Source organism: Paroedura picta, chromosome 7 (assembly GCF_049243985.1).
Source record: "Paroedura picta isolate Pp20150507F chromosome 7, Ppicta_v3.0, whole genome shotgun sequence".
NCBI lineage: Eukaryota > Metazoa > Chordata > Lepidosauria > Squamata > Gekkonidae > Paroedura > Paroedura picta.
This window is the reverse complement of record NC_135375.1, coordinates 57,375,799-57,396,780: the sequence shown is the minus strand read 5'-3', so window position 1 is coordinate 57,396,780 and position 20,982 is coordinate 57,375,799. Positions and strand designations below refer to the sequence as shown.

At 42.4% G+C, this 20,982-nt stretch overlaps 1 protein-coding gene across 1 annotated transcript in view; it reads left to right on the top strand.

The window, feature by feature from the left end:
• The window catches only part of ALDH7A1 (aldehyde dehydrogenase 7 family member A1), a 28,618-nt gene extending 7,877 nt beyond the window's left edge, over positions 1 to 20,741 (top strand). The window contains exons 7-18 of the mRNA XM_077344442.1: positions 1,743 to 1,787; positions 4,751 to 4,828; positions 5,260 to 5,357; positions 6,140 to 6,181; positions 7,325 to 7,419; positions 11,404 to 11,488; positions 12,704 to 12,810; positions 15,502 to 15,618; positions 16,820 to 16,917; positions 17,767 to 17,840; positions 19,225 to 19,300; positions 20,297 to 20,741. Coding sequence (XP_077200557.1) covers positions 1,743 to 1,787; positions 4,751 to 4,828; positions 5,260 to 5,357; positions 6,140 to 6,181; positions 7,325 to 7,419; positions 11,404 to 11,488; positions 12,704 to 12,810; positions 15,502 to 15,618; positions 16,820 to 16,917; positions 17,767 to 17,840; positions 19,225 to 19,300; positions 20,297 to 20,351 — 970 coding nt within the window. The 3' untranslated portion in view covers positions 20,352 to 20,741. The remainder of the gene's footprint in view (positions 1 to 1,742; positions 1,788 to 4,750; positions 4,829 to 5,259; positions 5,358 to 6,139; positions 6,182 to 7,324; positions 7,420 to 11,403; positions 11,489 to 12,703; positions 12,811 to 15,501; positions 15,619 to 16,819; positions 16,918 to 17,766; positions 17,841 to 19,224; positions 19,301 to 20,296) is intronic.
• The last annotated feature ends 241 nt before the right edge of the window (positions 20,742 to 20,982 follow it).

Here is a 20,982-nt window from a genome sequence, read left to right as displayed (position 1 = left end):
ATTGTGTTTCTTGCTACTTTATCTTCTCTTAAAACATCTCCCATGCAGTGGACCACTGCTGGACATAGTTAATCAGTGTCACTGGTAATGATACTTATACCCTGACTGCGGTCCAAGCCCATTGCATTCATAAATACAACGGGCACTAGATTGGCAGTGGGGGGTGGAGGTGAAGTGGAAGAACTCTGTGGATGCCCTCTCTCCCCCTCCAGGACCTGGAAAGGCAGCATGCAGCTGTTAGGGAACTCACCGGCAGGGGCAGCTCTCACACAGCAGGGATCTGCAGCCTCTGAGTCTTGGACGGAAGTAGAGGGAGGAGGGGGTGGTCAGGGGAGTGGGATGGAAGGCTGGCCGCTGGACAGACAGGCAAGCCGGTTGGAGGAGGAGGCACTCACAGGTGGGACAGCCGCCCTGAGTGGCACAAGCCATGAGACCAGCTCCTCCTCCAAGCCCTTGCCAGAAATATGTTCTGTGGAACAGATATCATGTTGGGTGATTTTTGCTTTGCTCAGGTTGGAAATTCAAATGCCCAGCCCTTGCATTTATAGGAATAAGCTGTTAACAACTTTACCATGATCCAAGTTGCAACAAACTAGAAAAGGCAGACACATGAAAACATTTTTAAAAAATCCTTAGCAGTATCTAACTTGGGAAGCTCCCCAGTAGTGGCAGTTGGATATAGAGAAACAAAATAACAAGGCGATATATTTAGTTCCGGCTTTGTTCCCTGCTAGACCAGTGTTGTGTACTATATCAACCAGTCATGGTTTATAAGCCTGCTATTGTGGAGACTAGAAGAGCACCCCTTTCTCGAGGAACAAGATGTAGCTTCTTCTGCATGACTGTTGGCTACAGTAATTTGACCCTGAACATTTGTTCCATTTGGATGTAGGCATCAGCATGTTGTATCCTTAGCATTTATTAATGGATTCAGCAGGTGTTTGGCACTTAACTTGAGGACTGAACAGGTAGAGTTTTGGATGCTGGCACTGAGCAGTGACTGTGTTTTGTAAACCAAGTTTCTTTTTAACACTGGCTAAACGTATAACTAAACCATCTTTGCATTACAGTAGCTTGCCATTAACTTTTGCTGCTGAAAGCTTGGGTAGGTAGATAATAATTGACTGGTACATCTAAGCTCTCCATGACATGAGTATGTATTTTGAATTACACTGCGGTAACTTACCATATAGAGCCTCTTGTGGCGCAGAGTGGTAAGGCAGCAGACATGCAGTCTGAAAGCTTTGCCCATGAGGCTGGGAGTTCGATCCCAGCAGCCGGCTCAAGGTTGACTCAGCCTTCCATCCTTCCGAGGTCGGTAAAATGAGTACCCAGCTTGCTGGGGGGTAAACGGTAATGACTGGGGAAGGCACTGGCAAACCACCCGGTATTGAGTCTGCCATGAAAACGCTGGAGGGCGTCACCCCAAGGGTCAGACATGACCCAGTGCTTGCACAGGGGATACCTTTACCTAACTTACCATATAAGCTTTTAAAGGTATCTGACTATGTATCTTGATGCAGAATTATTCCAGTTTAAGCCTGTGGCAAATAATAGTTTAGGCTGGAGTAACTTTGTATAGGATTACACTGTAATAAGCCTAGAGCTTGAAAGGCGTTCTCAGGAATAAGTTCCACTGAAAAACACTTACTTCTGAGTAGATCTGCTTCAGATTGCTCTCTCAATATACTGTACAGTTTATCTTTGAAGCAGGAGTACAGCTCATCTTTCCTTCTTTGCAGGAAAGGGGCTCCTACAACATCCCTTGTGAGTGTAGCTGTTACAAAGTGAGTTCATCTGTCCTGTTTTGTTTGTTCTTCACATGTTAAAGAAGGTTGAAGGGGTGGTTGATTTCATGTTATGGCAAGAATTGTTTCCCTGTGACTTCATTCTGAGCTGCTTTGGTAATGTGCACAAGAAGGAAAAAGCACTGAAGAGGTAGTGCTCACATTAATGCCCCTACTACATTTTGAGCCAAGGGAGGGCACTAATCAAGGTGGCGTTTCTTTTCTTGAGTTCTCAAGTGAGTTGTATTGTGATACTTCTAGTATTGGTAACTGTTCATCATCTTACACAGCAAAAGTTAACAGTAAATTTGGTCCCACGTCAATATGTAAGTTGCTGTATGTATGTTGCTTCCATTCTTGGGTGCTGGCATGCCATTGCGGCAGGAGTTATTACCAAATCACCTTTGAAAGGAGAATGTGTCTGGGTCTGGTGCTCCTGATCCGTCACTTATTTATTTATCTAAAGCATTTTTATGCTGCCTTTCCACCCAAACATGGTCCACAAGACAATGGGCATAAATACATTAACTCATTTAGACAATTAAAAATGAAAATTAAATTAAAAATGAAAATTAATTGGAAAATTCAGTTAAAAACATGTAAACACAAAGCACTAGACAGAGGGCCAAAAGTAAATTGGAAGCTAGCATAGATGGAACAAGACTGGAATGATAAGGCCCTTATGATCCACTCCTGCTAACACTCAGGTGGTAGGATGCTGTACTGTCGCTTCAAAACAGTCTTTAAGGGCAGCCTTGCTCAGAGCATTGCAACTATCTAGGGTGGATGTTACTAGGACATGCACCACAGTGGCAAGATCTTTTCTGGCCAGGAAGGGCTGCAGCTGGGAGCTCGTGAAAGGCACCACTGCTATCTGTTTATTCTGTAGGAGGCCTGGATCAGGAGTACCTCAAGCTATGCATCTGCTCCTTTATGGGGATTGCAATCCCATCCAGAACAGGGGATAATCAATTTCCCAGGTCAAATCTTTCTCATCTCCAGTAGCACCTCTGTTTTGTTGGTATTAAGTTTCATATTGTTAGCACTCACCTACTCCATAACTCCACAACTATCTCCAGGCTCCTCTTCACAGTTTCCATAGCCCCCCTGGGATCTGCTGGTAGCATGAAATATTGATGAATGTCATCTTCACACTGGTGGCAGGCAGCTCAGTCTAAATCTCCGGGTAACCTCTCCCACAGCAGCTTTACCTAGGTATTGAAAAGTATGGGGGGAAGATGGTACCTTAGGGAACCCTGTAGACCTAAGACCAAGGGGCAAAGCAGTCATGCTCTAGCACCACACTCTGAAACCTACCCTCAAGATAGAACTTGAATCACTGCAGAACAGTCCTGATAGCCAATCCAGAAAGACACCATGATTGATTGTATTGAAAGTTAATGGGTCCAGGCAAATTAACACTCTCACTGTCCATCTACTGGCACATCATCCAGCAGAGTGACCAGGGCCATTTCAGCCCCATACCCAGTTCTGAAACCAGACTGGAATGGATCTAAGTCATCTGCTTTATTCAGGTATCTCTAGAATTGGCCAGCTACTGTGTGTTGAGTCACCTTGCTCAAGAACAGTACATTTGAGATTTCATGGTAGCTATTTAACTCTCCTGAATCCAGAGTAGGTTTCTTTAAGAGCGGATGCCTACTTCATGAGCGATCACCCTTTCTCAGGTGCTCTTACTGTCTCACAGATCTCGTCTGCCAACTGCCCCCCTCACAGATTTAAGCAGCCAAGAGAGGCAAGGGTTATACAAACAGGTAGTACGTCTCAAACTGAAGAATCCTGACCAGATATGCAAACTGCACAAACTGAAAGGACAACTGGACAGATTGGTGCTCTGGGACCATTCATTTCTGTTGCTGCTAATGTAGAGTCCGAGTGGGAATGAATGCAAGAGACTTTCCCCACAAAGTGGTTAACAAAATTACCCCGGGAGGCTGCAGAGCAGTCCACCTCCTCCCGTTGGCTAGAACCCAATGTTCCCTTGAACAGCGTAGGTCTATACTGTGTGGATGCAGCGGTGGAGGAAAGCTGTTGCTGCTTTGCTGCTGTCACAGCCTCAGAGTAGGCTCTCAGAAAATCTCCAGTCCATACCTTGTCAGATTCATCCCGAGTCTTTCTCCACTGTCGCAATAGCTGTCTCCTCTGTCTTTACATCACCCACAGACCTGCCGTGAACCAAGTGGTTGCCTGAACTCTTCAGATGTCCAGTGTAGAAATAAAGGTCCAGGCTCAGCTTCTGTCTAAGTGCCAGAGGCAAGATTCCCCCATCTACTGTAGCCCATTTGACATTCACTCTTTCTGCAGACTGAGAGCCACAGGACAAGGACCCTTCAGCTCGTGCCAGAGGCTTTGACCTTAGTATGTGCATTTGTTTAAATAGGCCTGGTACCTGTGGAAGAGCCAAGAGCTCCAGTGAGACAGCAGTTCATGTCACTTTGAAGGACCAGGTGATAAAAGCAGTTAGCACCCTGTTGGAAGCCTTAGTGGCACTGGCTCAAGTCAGTTAGTATAAGGAAATTGAATCTTTTAAGTGGTGGGAGGAGCTGAAGTGCCAGTTCACTTCATAGACCCCTTTGGAGAGGACTGGGGTGGTCAGGTGAGAGGGGTCAGGGTGTGAGTTAACTCCCCACTCCCGCTAACCAAGGTTCTTTCAAGGCACCACTGGGGAGAAAGGGAAGTGCTGGAGGGTGCTACAACCCCAGACTCTGTCCCTGCACTGAAAGAGTCAGATTAACTTCTTTGAGCTGTTTAGTATTGCCTGTGATCATTGTCTCGATTGAAAACTGGAATAAACTGAGCAGCTGTTTGAGCGGAAGTTAAAAATGTACATCTTGCCTTGTTGAACAGAAACATACTCGAACAAGGATATGATAAGTAATTCTTTGCTTAAACTTTAGCAGAGGGGATCAGTGAGTCTAACAATTTCTTCTTCTTGGTTCTAGAGTAGTTGCCCAAGTTTTGGAGGATAACAAACTCCCTGGTGCAATTTGTTCTCTTATATGTGGTGGAGCAGATATCGGGTAGGCACAACCTTTTTATTTTGAATTTGAATTGTGAATCCAGTGGAGCTCAGATTGTGTCTGTTTAGCCTTCTAAGAGTTTTATTAAAGTATAAATTATTTGATTATTTAAATCTTTGAGATCCTTAAAGGATTATCTATTTTTCAATGGACATTCAATTGGAATCAGTTGATACACATAAGACAACAATTAGGAAACTACTTCTGTATTTGAACCTCAAGCTTTGTAGTGTTTGGGTGATACTATTAAAATAGATGTTCTTTAAAATATCCTGTTTAGACACACAGATGATGATGCTGAAAGAGTACAGCATGGATTATATTGTATATGCTTTGTTGTAAATATTCCAGATAATTTAATGTTCTTACTGTTCTATTGTATCTGCATGCGCTATTGTTTAATGAGAACACTCCTGTATTTTCTTGTATAGCAAAGCAATGGCAAGAGATGAAAGAGTTGATCTGCTCTCCTTCACTGGGAGCACTAACGTGGGCAAGCAGGTAGCACTGATGGTACAGGAAAGGTTTGGTGAGTAAAGTATAGCTCAATAGCTCCTCCCCCTTCTTCTAGCTCCCTTAAAAATGGCAGAGAGAAGTTGATGTGTGGAACTCAGTTTGTACAAATGTCTGTATACTGTTTTGTGTAACATTGGACCTCATTAAAAACGTAGTAGGACGTTTATGTATGTCCCTTATTCCCCAGTGGACACTCAAAGGGACTCACATTGTTCTTCTCGCCTACATTTATCCTTCAACAGCCCTTTGAGGTAGGTTAGGCTAAATGCATGCAACTGGCTCAATGTCACTCAGCCAGCTTCCATAGTGGAGTGGGTATTTGAACTGGCATCTTCGGATTCTAGTCCAACCTTCTGACTCCTACGCTACACTAAGCTTGTAGGCATCTGTAACTAAGAGAGCTAAAAGCACCTTCCTGCCTGGATTGGATAACACAGGATTGGATTAAGTGAGAGGTGCCCAGCCTTGAGTACTCACAGTACACTCATTAATTCTCAACATTTGGGTCAATGTTTATGGGGAAGGAGCTGCAGAAAGGACTCCTTCTGAGTAGTTCTGGGCTTTGTACCCCACAATTGAGATGTAGTTGGTTGTAGTGGAATTCCCGCCTTGCTGAATCGAGTCTTTGTAGCAATCTCAAGATGGCCATGTACAAAGAGATGCATTTATAGGCAGACTTACCTCCCTTATCACCCAAAGTTTGTTTACAGTTCAAGTATATGTGACTGTCGAGAGGAAAAAGGGCATAATATTAGTGTGAACAGCATATAACTTTCTGCTTGTTTGTGTTAATAGGGCGGAGTTTGTTGGAGCTTGGTGGAAACAATGCTATTATCGGTAATGAATTCTCCTGTTTTCTAAGTTAGACTTACTGTTGATATTCTGACAACATCTTTTACTTTGTGTGAGTTTAGTGGCACCCTTCAGATCAGAAAAGTTTTATTTAAGATATATATATAATATATAAGCTTTTGTACGTGTGCACACAAAAGCTTATCTGTTGAATAAAACTTTGCTGGTCTTAAAAGGTGTCACTGGAATCAAACTTTGTTATGCTGCTTCAGACCAACATGGCTGCCCACCTGAAACTAATTGTGCTTTAAGTGTGAGGGCTATGGAAGGTCTTGCCTGCTGTGCCCATAATCTTTCTTCTAGAATGGTGAAGACTGAACTGTTTTCATTTTGGTTACTAGCATCTGTATTAGTAAGTTGTTCAAATTCCTGTTGGAGCCAAATATTAAGCATCCTTGTTTGCTTAATATTTCCTTCTTCCTTGCTTCGTCTGTTACTTTTCATTTATTTGCCAGCAGAAATTCCACACAATCCCTCATCTGTTACTGTATTTGAAAAATATGCCTGGAAAATATCCCTCCCCCTTCTTCCCCAGTCCTCAGAAAGCCCACCTGCTGGCCTCTTTCTAGCGTATGTTGTCATTTTTACACTGGCTTTGAAGAAATAGGAGCCAAAAACTGCCTCAGCTGCCCATTGGGATTTATTCCTCTTCTCAATAAATGACAGGTAGATGTTGGCCTCATAGCATGTGGTGGTAACATGTGTCATTGTGAACAGCTTAATGTTCTGCTGATGTCTCTCTTGGCACCCCACTATACCAGTCATGTACCTTGAAGCTAACTTAAAATTATAGATGCTCTTTCTACATTATAAACCTTTGCAGAGTTTCTCTTTTTGTATGGCTGTGCAAAGCTGTGATATGCCTCAGCAGCAGCCTTGCGCTGAGGAGCAAGCTTTCCCTTGATTGAAAATTCTGTTTCTTGGCAAGCTCTGTGTCCCATGGCCTTGGCAGATATGTAGCTCTTGGCTCCATATGCTGTTGGATGTACTTAGACTCAAAATTGCTGTCACTTCCTCTTTTCTCTAATGCTTCTTGATGGATTTTTTTGAGCCACCAGTTAGTGTCTCTTTTTCCCTTCCAGTCTCATCTGATCTGTTACCTGTCTGCTTTTGCTCAATACTTTGCAGTGTTTGAAGATGCAGACCTTAATCTTGTCATTCCGTCGGCTCTCTTTGCGGCTGTGGGGACAGCAGGCCAAAGGTGCACAACAGCCAGGAGGCTGGTAAGTTAACATATAAAATTTTAATGTACCCGAATGCTTATCAGATGATAGTTGTCCTATGCTGTAATGACAGTAGGAACTGGATCCTGGGTTTACACATGCCTCTAGTTCCACTCTACATACAATGACTTATCTAGCTCTTTTAAAAATGTTATTTCCTGGTTTCCCAGTGTTCAATGTGTAATGGTGCTTGTGTTGGGGCAAGCAGATTTGTTTATGTCGCTGAAGATAAGGCATGTATTGCTGACTAATATTTTATCATGAAATAATCAGTCTTTATGTTCCATTTGTCATTTGAGCAGTAGAACTAATTAATTCAGGAGCTTTCATGTTTCATGCTAGCTGACTGGCTTTGTATGTGCATGCATTTGTATGTGAAAGCAGTTTGGTTCTGTGATACTAACCTGTTTGTATCTTATGCTAGAAAGATTAAGAGAATATCAGCCATGCATATTTAACAGATTGTGCAATGGAATTTATTGTTCATGGAATTCATAAAATATCTCTGAAAAAGGCAAATCCTTTTAACATTCTTGAAGGGCTGTTTTAGACCTTAACACACATTGAGTTTTCAGTTTGCTCTTGCGGTTAAAGAAATGGCCAGTTGAAATATCATTAATGCTAAACTCATGATAACTGCTAGCTGTAAAAATCAGGTTGTTTTGAGATCCACTTACTGCTGCATAGGTGGTGGACCAATTCACATGGTTGCTTCAGAGATTAATGGATCCTGCTTCAGAGATTAATGGATCCTGCTGGTATCCAGGATACTCTGGTGGGTTTTGAGAGCCTTCCTGGTGACTCTGGAGAGCCTTGTAGCTGCATGGAAGGGTGGACTTACTGGGGCTATAAATAGAGTTGCTCCTTCATGTTGTCTTCCACACTCGGTGAGGCCCCCAACTCCTTGCTGGGTGACATGAACTGGGAATGAATCAGACAGAGCACATTATAAAGCCCATTTGTAGGTCTCTGAGGTGGTGGTGATGGCAGCAAATAAAAGTAGTGACACCCAGGCTTTCACAGGGTAATCCAAATCCGTCCCTGTCTCCCTCACCCTCCCTCCCTCTCACAAACACACACACAAACTCACACATGCAAACCCCTTCCCTCCTCACTTCCCCCTTCCCTCTCCTTCCCAAAAAAACGCACACAAGGAGTCCTCCCTCTCCCTCCTTATCTCTTTTCTCAGGAGGGCCTCAGACTCCTCCAGCCTGGATGGCAGCTCCTGGGCCTGCGCTGGTGTCACAGCCTCTGCTAGTCCCCAGAGGCCTAGAGGGCAGCTGCCCCACCCCTGGGAGCAGCAAGGCCTCTGCCATGGCCCATGGAGGCCTCTGAGGTGGTGCCTCTGCCTCAGCAAGCCCCGCGGCCTCCACAACAGCCCCCAGAGGCCTCCAGGGCAGCACCTCTGCAAGCTGCATGGCCTCCATGCTGGCCCCCAGAGGCTTCCCTACCACACAGACTCCCTGTTCCCCCCTCCCCCCCTTACCTTTGCAGAGGCCTGGCCTCTGTGCTGTATCACAATGTCCCCTGGCTGGTTGGGGCAGTGGTGGCCCACCCGGCTGCTGCACTGCCCCACAGTGCAGCTGTGGCCCAGCCTCCTCCCAAAATGGCCTGTATTGCCTGTGGATGACCCCTTTTTTGAAACTCAATCCTTCAGAGGTCATGTGGCTGGGTAAAAAGGGTCCATGTGAGGAAACATATCTGGCCTCCCTGGATGATGTGCCAGCTCTCAATGGCTCACTCTGCCAGGAACCTGGACATGATACTGAATGCTTCCCTCACCATGGAAGCCCAGGTCACAAAGGTAGTGCAACTGGCATTTTACCACCTCTGCCAAACCAAACTACTAGCGCCCTACCTGGCCCTGGAACACCTAGCCACAGTGATCCATGCAATGGTCACCTCTAGACTGGACTTCTGCAGCTCTCTCTATGCAGGCCTGCCCTTAACCTTGAACTGGAAACTACAGCTGGTCCAAAATGCAACGGCCAGGGTCCTTGCAGTAACACCATGGAGGTCCCACATTTGGCCCATCCTCCACCAACTGCAGTGGCTATGAGTTGAATTCTGGATCAGGATAAATAAAGATTCTGGTAATCACTTTTAAGGCCATACGAGGTCAGGGCCCAGTGTACCTGAGGGACCTCCTCCCTGCCTATGTTCCTCAAAGAGCTCTACACTCCACCACCAACAACAGGCTAATGCTCCCTGGCCCTAAAAAACTCTGCCCGGCCTTGACCAGGGCCAGAGCATTCTCTGTCCTGGCCCACAACTGGTGGAATGAACTCCTGGAGGAGATCAGGGCCCTGACGGAACTTAAAACAATTCCGCAGGGCCTGCAAAAGGGAGCTCTTCCACCAGGCATTTGGTTGAGGTCGACCGGAATCAGCAACACCTGCAGGGCCCCTGAACCTCCCTCCCAGGAATCCATAGACTCAATCTGAGCCTTGGACCAGTTTGATCGTTATTCTGATTAGACTGTTATCTTCAGTTATGGTTGTTATTGTTATCATTGTTGCAATTCATTTATATGTTATGCAGAAACAATGTTCTATGTACTCTTTACGTTCCATGTGAACTGCCCTGAGCCTCAGGGGAGGGCGTTAAACAAATATATAATAAATAAATAAAATAGAACAGAATTTTAAAAATTTAATACTAGTAATTATTCTAGTTACAAACCCAAGCCTTTATAGCATAGCCTTAATAAAATCAATGATTAAATGCATGCCAATGCCTCCACTGACCAGATGTGTTTCAGCGTTACCACCTTTATCAGGCATCAAATAAAAATAGCATGCAAAAAATACAAGAATTGCTATATACGGTTAGCTTCTTTACATAAAATTATATATGCTCAGGACACTATGAACCTTAGTTGACTATCCCACCACTCACTGTGACACAGCTGGCCTTACCTAGAGCCTGGGCCTTGTCTGTTGTGGCTCTGGCTCTGTGGAAATGGGCTCTCTGAAGACCAGGAGCCCCTTCTTTGAAGGTTTTTCCATAAGTGCTGTAAGGCTTATCTGCTTGCCAGGGCTTTTGAGGGGGCTTGAATAGCGGGCATCTTTTAAGAAGGAAAAGGAGGAGTGCTATGGGGCTTATTATTTGGTTTTAGTTGGATATGTTTTAGCTATTGCCGAAAGCTACTATGAACCAAGCGGAAGGGCAGGAGACAATTAAAAAAAAACAACCCAAATTGGACAGCAGCATGAGTGACTGAATTCTGCTAATCAATAAAACCAAACAGTTACATATTTAAATTGATGTTAGTAGTACTTAAACTTGTTAATCCACATAGCTTTTGGAGGAATTGAGACATCGTTAAGTCTGTCCTTTGTACTTGGCTGCTGTTGCTATTGCTTTTATGTTAAGTCTTGCTCTGCCTGGCTTGTTCTGTGTTTGGCTTGGAAGTCAGGATGGACATTCATAATTTGGTAGAGATCTTGGTTTCTAGTCTGCGTAAAATGGGTTTTCAGCTGAGTTGTGTACTGCAAGATGACCATATCCAGGAGGCCTTTACAGCTGCTTTGGCAACATTATGGACTTTGCTTTTGTTGTATTACTTTGGACTCTGTTAAAGTTTTCCTTCTCCAGTCCATTTGCTGTGCATTCTGAAATAGTTTTTGTATTGTTTTAGGGGTGATTTTATAGGGGATTTTATGCACGTTTGTAACCCGCCACGAGCATTTTTGGGAGTGGCAGGCTAGAAATTAATAGTAATAGTAATAGTAATAGTAATTTGTCAGAATCACCCTGAGATGGTGAACTGCAGTATGGCTGGGAATAAATATGTGTCTTAAATAGGTGCACAAGGGAAAAATCAACACACCATAATTCTCCTTTTAGTTTAAAGAACCGAAGGGGATGAGATGGAAGCACTCTTTCTCTATGATTAGTGGGATCTTGGGAAGATGGCAGTGTTGCATGAGTTTCTGATGTTCATTAATAGAAACAATCTTGTGCTCCTGACTTTCCCCCTAGTTTTTGCATGAAAGCATCCATGATGAAGTAGTGGAAAAACTCACTAAGGCATATGCACAAATCCGCATTGGAGACCCTTGGGATGGTAAGAGCTCATCTGTTTATGAAAGCATAGAATAGTAGTCTTTTCTCATTCAAGAGGAGTTACTGGACATATAGTAGAACCTAAGAGTTTAGGGCTCACCTACTTTAAAGTGATCAGTGAGGGAGCACCATCCCTTTCTGAGTTTAATCCCTACCAAAAAGATCCATGTACACAAGAGATTGAGTAGTTAACCCACTCTGGCTGTTCCTGGGGGTTCCAGCTCCTCCAAGAACAGCATTTCAGGGAGCATTTTGGGCTGATTCAGATATGGCAGAAGAGGCAAAGTCATACTTCTGTGCATGGAATTTACATGAGATCCAGCCCTCTAATTCTTATCATCCCCAATTATGGGAATAGTACTGATGCCTGAAAAGGACCTCTGTGTGTTCATACTTGCACAAGGATTTATACTGCACAAAGGAAATAATGTGTGCTTGCTTTCAAAGTCTTGCTGCTATTTGCAAGGCACCTATTCCCACTGCAGTGCATGTTCCTCTAGTACTAGTAGCTTTGGTTCATGTGAGTTCAGCAGTTTTTGGCATCCTTAAAAATGCTGCACAGCAAAGGAGCACCTCAGCAATGAACAAATAAGGGTGCAAGCAGAAGGAAGGCTTAGGGCCTAAACCTCTAAACTGCCAGTGAGAGGAGGCAGTTTTTAACATAAATGTATAACTATGTTGAGCCCAGGAGATCAGTAGACTATAGAAGACATTGCTGAGTGATATAGCATAAGCCTTCAAGGCCTGGGACTAATTCTTGTTCTCTTCAGTCACATAGTAGGGCTATGAAAGACATCAATTAGACTGTGAGCTTAGAGATTGCTTTTAATTAAAGTACATAGTACAGTGCAGCGTTGTCCATTGACTTTTATGGAATAAGGCACCTCCCTTTATCCTTCCATTCTGAGGTGATGAAATAATAGGATTGTTTCTCCTTCTCTTGCTTAACTTGAAGCCTCTTTAACCATGAATTGAGTGGACAAGGCTTCATGATGTCTGAAAGCCCTTTACCTGTTATTTGAAAAGCAGCTATTGATGTCTCAATTCACAGCTGCCGTTGGAGGAGTTGTTATGACAAAACTGGCTGAAGTGGTTCCCAGTGGCTTACTGGATCTGATTATTCTATAACTTTGAGATGTGAATAATAATATTGTTCTGAGAACAAGATGTAGATACACATGACACTTATAAATATTTATTTGCTGTTCCTTTGCAGCTAGTACCTTATATGGTCCCCTCCATACAAAGCAAGCGGTGAAGATGTTCCTGGATGCAGTGGAGCAGGCCAAGCAGCAAGGGGGATCTGTGGCCTATGGTGGGAAGGTGACTATCTCCGGTCTCAAAGCTAATTTTGCTTGAGCAAAGTATAGAGTGAGTGCATATCCTCCATGGTCAGTTCATCACACAACAATATGCATCTCTTCTGCACAACCCATAATAGAATAAACCCCTTTTTTAGATATTGATTGCATTGATTCCACAGAGCTAAGCAGAGCCAGCTGGGTTTTATAAAATAAGATGGTCCATGAACAGTTTATTTTCCGGTGTGGTAATTACCACTCCTTACAGTCATGAAAAGATTGTGCGAATATGAAGAATACATTTGTGTTTGAACAGGCTGTTCTATAAACAGTTGATGGGTTTGTCAAGATTATTTTTGGTAGACTGAGCTATAGGTGGCGACTCTCTGAAGGTTTGGAGCAATAGAGACAGTACAAGGATTAAATTGTAAACCTTCCTGTGCCTCTAGGATTGACACTTCTATTAGTAAGCAATGGATATCTTGAATTCATTGTACCTAGCCTGCAAAGGGAACAAAGAATGATTCTAACCCTTAAGTTTGCTTGAGGCAGAGTTGGGGTATTTTAAACGAAGCAAAAATTCCTTTTGAAACTGGACTGAACCATGTTTTCCAAAGTTATATTGTTGAAATGGCACCTTTATTTATATCCAATGTTTTGGCTGTCAAGACCTCAAAGCACTTTACAGCACTATAAAATACCATGTTATCTACTGCTTTCCCCATTCCCCCAGTTGTGAAGGCTTTCGGAAAGCTCCTTCCCTGAGGGACTTACTTGAATTTTTCCAATAGAAGTACTGGAAAGTATGCCTCACTGAGACAAATGCCTGAGAAATATTTTCTTGGTTTAAAATTATTGAATTGATTTTAAAGGATTTTAATTCCCTCAGAATGTGTACATTGAGTGAAGATTCTTAAGGTGGTATGCTAATTTCCTTCCTATTCTGTTGACATATACAACATGGTATGATGAATGTATTCAGTTTAAAAGTATATAATTTCATTGCTACAACTGAAAAGATCCTTTCCCAGGTTCCTACCCATAAAATCTGAGAATCCCCTAATTTAAAAGCCCGAGTGAACAGAAATGCTTTTTGCAAGCCTCAATCTACAAGTGAGGGACCACTTTGGACCAAGCTGCCTCTGCTTGCCACCTGTTTCACCTCCAAAGATAGTGGCCTGGAGCAGGGCTTGTGAGGCCAATCATAATTGATAGCATGGATAAGTATAGCAAGAGGTTGTCCTTCAAGTACCTTGATCCCCACCCATTTATCTGTCTATTTTATTTCTTACTGAGACTGAAGGCAGATTATGCAACGTAAGCCAATACAGTCAACATCATGGGGCATCCAATAAGCAATGTAAAAGGTTAGGATTCTAGAAATCTTAAACAAAGTTGAAAAGGCATAGTATTAACTTGACATATTAAAAGGTGGAGAAATTATGTTGCAGGGTAATAATATAACATATAGTGTATGCTGTGCACAGTAGTATATTCCATATTCCCTTTCCCTTAATTAAAGCCACTTTCTGAACCAGTTCATTATAATGTAACCCTATTACATGTGTAAAATCACCCTCCCGGATAATTCAGTGTTGGGTAATTTGCAGAATGCCAAGAGAGTGGGAGTCTTCCTAACCTCCCCTGGCAGGCCATTCCCTAAGGTGGGAGCCACAACGGAGGAGGGATGCATATCGGCACGTGTTGATTTTTGTCCATTCGCAGATTAGCATCTGTAGAAGGTCCCACACAGATTAGCAAAGCTATCATGGGAGATATGAGGGCCCAAGCAATGAAGAGCTTTGTATGCGATAGCCAATACCTTGAATTGAACATTGTAGAGTCTCCCCTTTCCTTAACCATAAGCAAGAGGTTGAGCATGTCACTTGGCACATTATCCCGTTCTCAAGGACTGACAATAAAAGGTTGGAAGACAGTGACAGGACTGTAGAAAGGTGCCAGCATTTTATTTATTAATTTTCCGCCTTTTTCCCCAGTGGAGAATCCCCAGTGGTTTACATCATTCTTTTTGTAACAACCCTATGAGGTAGGCCAGGCAGAGCTTGTGTAACTGCCAAGGTCACTCAGCAAGCTTCCATGGCATAAGCAGGGATTCAAGGCCAGGTTTCCCAGATAGTAATCTGATACTTGTAACCACTATACTGCTGTTGCTGTTCATGAAGGGAAGGGAAGACCTCAAGCTTGGTAAATTTTCACTGTATATTACTTGTTGAAAGGTTGATGAGCCATAATAATTGGGTCCAAATACTGCCTTCCGCTAAGACTTTCTGAGCTAGAGAAAGGCATCTTTCCTTGTCAGTCAGAGGAAGTTTGCTTCACTTGTCTGAACATTGGCCCATTATGCACGGCCGCTGAAACAGCGATTTCGGGTCACATGGAAAACGCGGAAGGGGAAGAAGCGAAGCAAACTGCTTATGCACGGGATGGGACACAATGGCGGCAAAACCCAGAGTAACCGATTATGCATGTGGCGACCCCGGTGCCGCTCTGGTTGCGCCCCGGTCACCCGGAAGCTGCGCTTTCTTTCTCGTTTCGCTAACGTGGCTTTTTCGGCGGCATGCACCGAATCTGCGGCTGGTTGCAGCCGCAGATACGTTACCAGTGATTTTAGTCGCCACCATTCCACCCCAAATGTGCGCTATCCCCCCCGTGCATAACGGACCGTTATGGGTACCATTTGTTTTCCTTCTAGGTTATTGAGCGCCCTGGAAACTATGTTGAACCAACCATTGTGACTGGTCTCCCACATAATGCATCCATCATGCAGACAGAAACATTTGCCCCTATTCTCTATGTGCTAAAATTCAAGGTAAGTAAATCAGGTCTATGGTGAGATACAAGAATGCTTTCTAACATATTGGTAGCCAAAGCTCTTCCCTCCACCTGTACATTTAGAGGCATAATAAAGGATTTGTGGTGCATTTATTTATTTATTTATTTGAACTTCTATTCCACCCTGTCTCAGCTGACTCAGTTTGGGTTGACTTCTGTGGCAAGTGATCAAGGTGTTGAATTGTGGATTATGAGCCACTGTAATGACATGAACTGGTTAGTGCTGGAAAAAAATGCTTGTCTTGCACTTAAAAGCCTTCATTTTTTAAAAGCCATTCTGGAAACAGTAATTGATGTCTGTATTATAACTGCAGCTGTGCTGTCTTAAACGTGACATAGACATATGTGCATGTATTTTTATTACCTTTCTGAACTAAACAATGGTGTATTGCAGCATAGAGCAGTTAATGTAACTTCATAGTATGCTACTTTCCTCTCTTGTCCAGCCAGTTAGGGGTCAACTATATAATGCACTCTATCAGGGTATCCTGGTGCATCTTTATTTCCTTTCTTAGGATAGTCTGAACCACAGTGTACTCTGAGGCTCAACCAGTAATCCTATCATGGTCAAATGCATCTGTCAGATAGAGCAGGCAGGAAGTCAGTGAAGAATTGGATAGTGAGTTCATATTCACCTGTATTGTATACTCTCCCCCTCACTGATAACCTGAATTTTAAGTGTCTGCATCTTTTAATTACTCAACAGTTTTTTTCCCCCCTTTGCACCCAGGCCAGTTACTGATCTGTATTCATATGGGCTTGCTTCTGAGTGAAATAATTGTGCAGAATGTCTTTGTGTTATCTTAAGAAGCTATGAATTGGGACCTGATTGCTCAAAGAATAAAGTGTTATGCATGGGCTGAACTATTTGAAACTTTAGGGCCTATGTGTTGCTGTCCTAGAAAACTCTTGTTTGCCTTCCTTCTTACTTGTGATGATTTGATATCCAGTATATTAGGCAGGGAAAATGGTAGCCATGTTGTTTTGTATTCTGATGGGCAAAGTGTATTCTGATGGGCAAAGTGACATGTGACTACAACATGGCAGCTTGATTTTTCTTCAGTGCTCTGTTGAGGTGTTTTGGCATGCAGCTTTGAAATCTGCATAGAAATCTGTCTAGTACTTTTTTCCTGCTTAAATGTTCAACTTTCATGTAGTTTTGGTGCATTTACTTCCAGACAGAAGAAGAAGCCTTTGCTTGGAACAATGAAGTAAAACAAGGTCTCTCCAGCAGCATCTTTACCAAAGACTTGGGCAGGATATTCCAATGGCTTGGGTATAGTTCCTGTTCTGATTATGTGTAGATTCTTTGTAAACTGAGAAACATCTGTATGAACATAAGAACTTCCCTGTTGGATCAGACCAGTAGTCTTGTCTAACCCAATATTCTGTGTCACACAGTGACAAACCAGCATAGAAACCAAGACTTTCCCCTGATATTGCATCCTGACTTCAGGATTCAAAGGTTTAGTGGCTCTGAAAGTGGAGGTCCCCCTCAGTCACCATGGTTTGTAGCCACTCATAGACCTATCTTATATGAATTTCTTTAATCCCCATTTAAAGCTGTTTGTTCCTGTGGCCATCTCTACATCCCCTGATAGGAATTCCACATTTTAATCATTCTCAGTGTAAAGAAGTATTTTCTTTTGCCTGACCTGAACCTATCAGCTTCATTTGATGCCCTCAAGTCCTAGCATTTGGAGAGAGGGAGAAAAATGTCTGGTTGTCAACTCTCCATCCCATGTATAATTTTATAAACCTCTATCATGTCATCTCTTTTCTAAACTTTAAAAGTCCCAGGCTCTTCAGCCTTTCTTCATAGCGAAGATACCCCCAACACCCAATCATCTTGGTTGCCCACTTTTGTACTTTTTCCAGCTCTGTAATGTCCTTTTTAAGATACAGTGACCAGAACTGTACACAGTATTACAAATGAGGCTGCATCATAGACCCATACTGGAGCATTACAGTGTTGGCTGTTTTATATTCGGTCCTTTCCTAATCCTAATGTAGCTCTTGGATCCCGTTTCCATTTTCAGCCTTTTCATTGAAGTTTCTCCCTCACCCCCCCCCCCTTTTGGTAACATTATTTTGGTAACATTATTTGTGTATTTTTACTTTCTAGGCCTAAGGGATCAGACTGTGGCGTCGTAAATGTCAATATTCCAACTAGTGGGGCTGAAATTGGAGGAGCTTTTGGTATGTTCTGCTTTGTAGATCACTGCTTGTCCTACAGAGACCCCACATGGATGCAAGCGTAAAACAGCCATTCCAAAAATCTGTCTCATGGTTTTTATCTTCAGGTGGGGCAGAGGGATGGATGCCTTTCTCCAAACCAGAATAGAATCTAAGGGCACTTTTGAAATGGTGTGAAAGAGTAATGGGTGTGGATTTGTTCCTTGTAGAGCCAGAGGAAAAAGTTTCTATGCCCAGAGAAATGAGAGACCCTCTGTCCTTGGCTAAATAAAGAATACATATTTATGAGTTACCTGCCTAGAATGAACTCAGCTGGCAGTGTGTAGTCCAAAGCTCCCTGTTCTTTCTGTTACATTCAAGGCTATTTGTATTTTGTCTCTATGCTTCAAGACCAAGAATTGAATTGATCTCAAAATCAAATAGGATGTGCCTAGGAGCGCTATCATAGAAAGAAGTATTCTTAACACTGGTTTGTTTGCAAGAAGTATATTTTTCTTATGCAGACTCATAAGTTGGCAGCTTCTCATGATAGGGGCTTCACTGTTATGTTCAAATAGAATTTTATATTTTATATATTTGCATTCTATGTATCATCTCTGTGAACTAGTACATTTTTTATCCCACCCTTTCTATGAGAAGCTCAGAGTGGCACACATTTCTTTTCCCCCCATTTTATTCTTGCAACAGCACTGTGAGGTATGTTAGACTGACTGACTGGGTCAAGTCATCCAGTGAGCATCATAGTCAAGTGGATGCTTAAGGATGTATTTCCTAGGTCCCGGTCTCTCACTCTGGGACTGACTGCCATGAAAATCACCTGTACAGTAATGAAGGAAAAAAAACAAATGCTGGAATTTCAGTAGATAAGCCAGTGAAATATTTGATTTGTGTTAGCTTTTTGCTAGCTGAGGGAGAAGGGAAGCTGCTAGCAGAAATTCAAAGCACTATGTTAGTTCTGTGCTGTTCTTATATTGCTTCTGAAGGATTACCTGGTACTAACCTGTGCAGCCACAAGGGCTTTAAAAGTCTAACATTTTTCAAAAAGAAAGCGGAGTTTCCAAGTACTCTTAAGTCTTATGCTAAGTGCAATCATAAGTATATAGACTATAGGTAGCCCTGCCCACTTCCAATCTGTTCTTGGTTTTATACAACGTCTTCAAGTTGGTTGAAAGAACATCTGTTTTACTCTGATAAAACATATGTTATTGTGAAGTCTACAGAACTGAGATGAGTTAAATATTTTCAAGTAAGAAGATCCTGAGAATTATTCACTTTCCAGAAGAGAAAAATGAATTCTGTCTGTCACTTATTAAATTGTCTTTGAAAAATGCATAGCAGTGTTCCTTGATTATAGATGTGTAAATCTTGTTTTTCTTTCCCTCTCCAGGTGGTGAAAAGCACACTGGTGGTGGAAGGGAATCTGGCAGCGACGCATGGAAACAATATATGAGACGATCAACTTGGTAAGAGCTGTGGGTTAACATGTGTAGGATCATTCCCTGGCAGGTTTCCAAACTGTCTGTCCTGTGCTCCCTCTTGTGAGATGAAGAATTTCTAAATAAAGGCCCCACTCTAAGAAACAGAAAAGGAGAGGTGTACCAGATAGTTTTCTTCAGTCATGTAACTGTCATAGGCCCGTAAGAGAGGTGTCAATTCATAAGTAATATACAGAAATATTTGAAAGAAATTAAGGGAGGAGTACAATTTCAATATGTATGCATGTTGACATGTGAGAATGTGTGCTGGAAAACGATCCTTTGTGGTATGGCGAGAAAACTGAAGGTATATTTATAATTTCACTATAGACTTTGTTGAATTTTCTGGTTTTGAGTTGGGCTAATGTTTGGTCAGCAGTCATGAACATGATGAAGACAGCTTTTCCAGGAGATATAGAATTTCCCCCCAAGTATCTGCAGTTTGATTTTAGAATTTGAAGTAGAGCTATAGTATTAACTAGATGTGTTTGACAATGTAGCAATAGAGATTTGATAAATACTCTTTCTGTGAATGACAACATTGATCATGATTTATATGTATTTTACCCAGTCTGGTTTTGTGATTATAATTCTATAAATTTTACAAATTCCAGCCAAGCTGCCTAAGTACAATTTGTGGTCAGGCAGTGGTGCTGGGTTTTGTGTTGGAGCATAATATCAAAGGGTGCAGTTTCTTAGGTGCTGACATCCTTTCCCTGGGCATTACAGAATGTGCAAGGAGGAAGTACAGTTTACATTTGCTCCCAGTGTATGCTTTCATGTCTTCCTCTGCCAGCCTGTGTATCAGCATTAATGCAGAAACATCCTTGGAAGACCTGTGTATTAGTGGCTCTTCAAGTATTCTGGCACTAGCGAGAAGTAGTTTGCTTAACCCTTGTTTTCCCCGACCTTTTAAAGGGCATCCTTAGACTGCACATCTAACTGATTTTAGTGATCAAATCTGCTTCTCTGTTTATCCCTCAGCACAATCAATTACAGCAAAGATTTGCCTCTGGCTCAAGGGATCAAATTTCAGTAACCACTTTCTGGACGCTCCACCTTGGCTGAACTTGGCATTTAAGAACCCAGAATCTGTTGATTTGAGTCTGGTGAGATTGCTACATGAAAGCATCTAGCACCAAGGTATATAGTAGTGGTTGTTGTTTTCACATCCAAAAAAGGTGATTATTTTAAACAGTGCAGTAGTTTCAGTATTGTGTGCAGGACTCTGCATCTGTTTTCAGGGCTTCATCTGATGGCCAGGGAGAGGAATGGGTGGGAATATTTTCCCATGTTTATTTGACACTTAGGTTGTGACCTGCAAAATCAAAATAAGTTTTTTGTATTTGCATTGGAAATAAACTTAAATGTCCTGTGCATCTGAAAATGTGGATTTATAAAACTTAAAAATAAATTTTTTAACCTCTGACTATTATGATGTCTCCAGTTATTTCTTTTATTAACCTCATATTTTCTGAAATCAAAATATAATTTCCATTTCATCATACCTTTGGGATTAGTTAGGAAACACTTTCTGGCTTTTGCATAGCTAGGAAAGGTGTATTGCTTGGGATGAAACACTTTTCCTCAACCTCTGTGATGTATCCAAAAAAGAACTCTCCTTTAAGACTTATATGAAACAATCTGTGGGTTGTTGTTGTTGTTGTTGT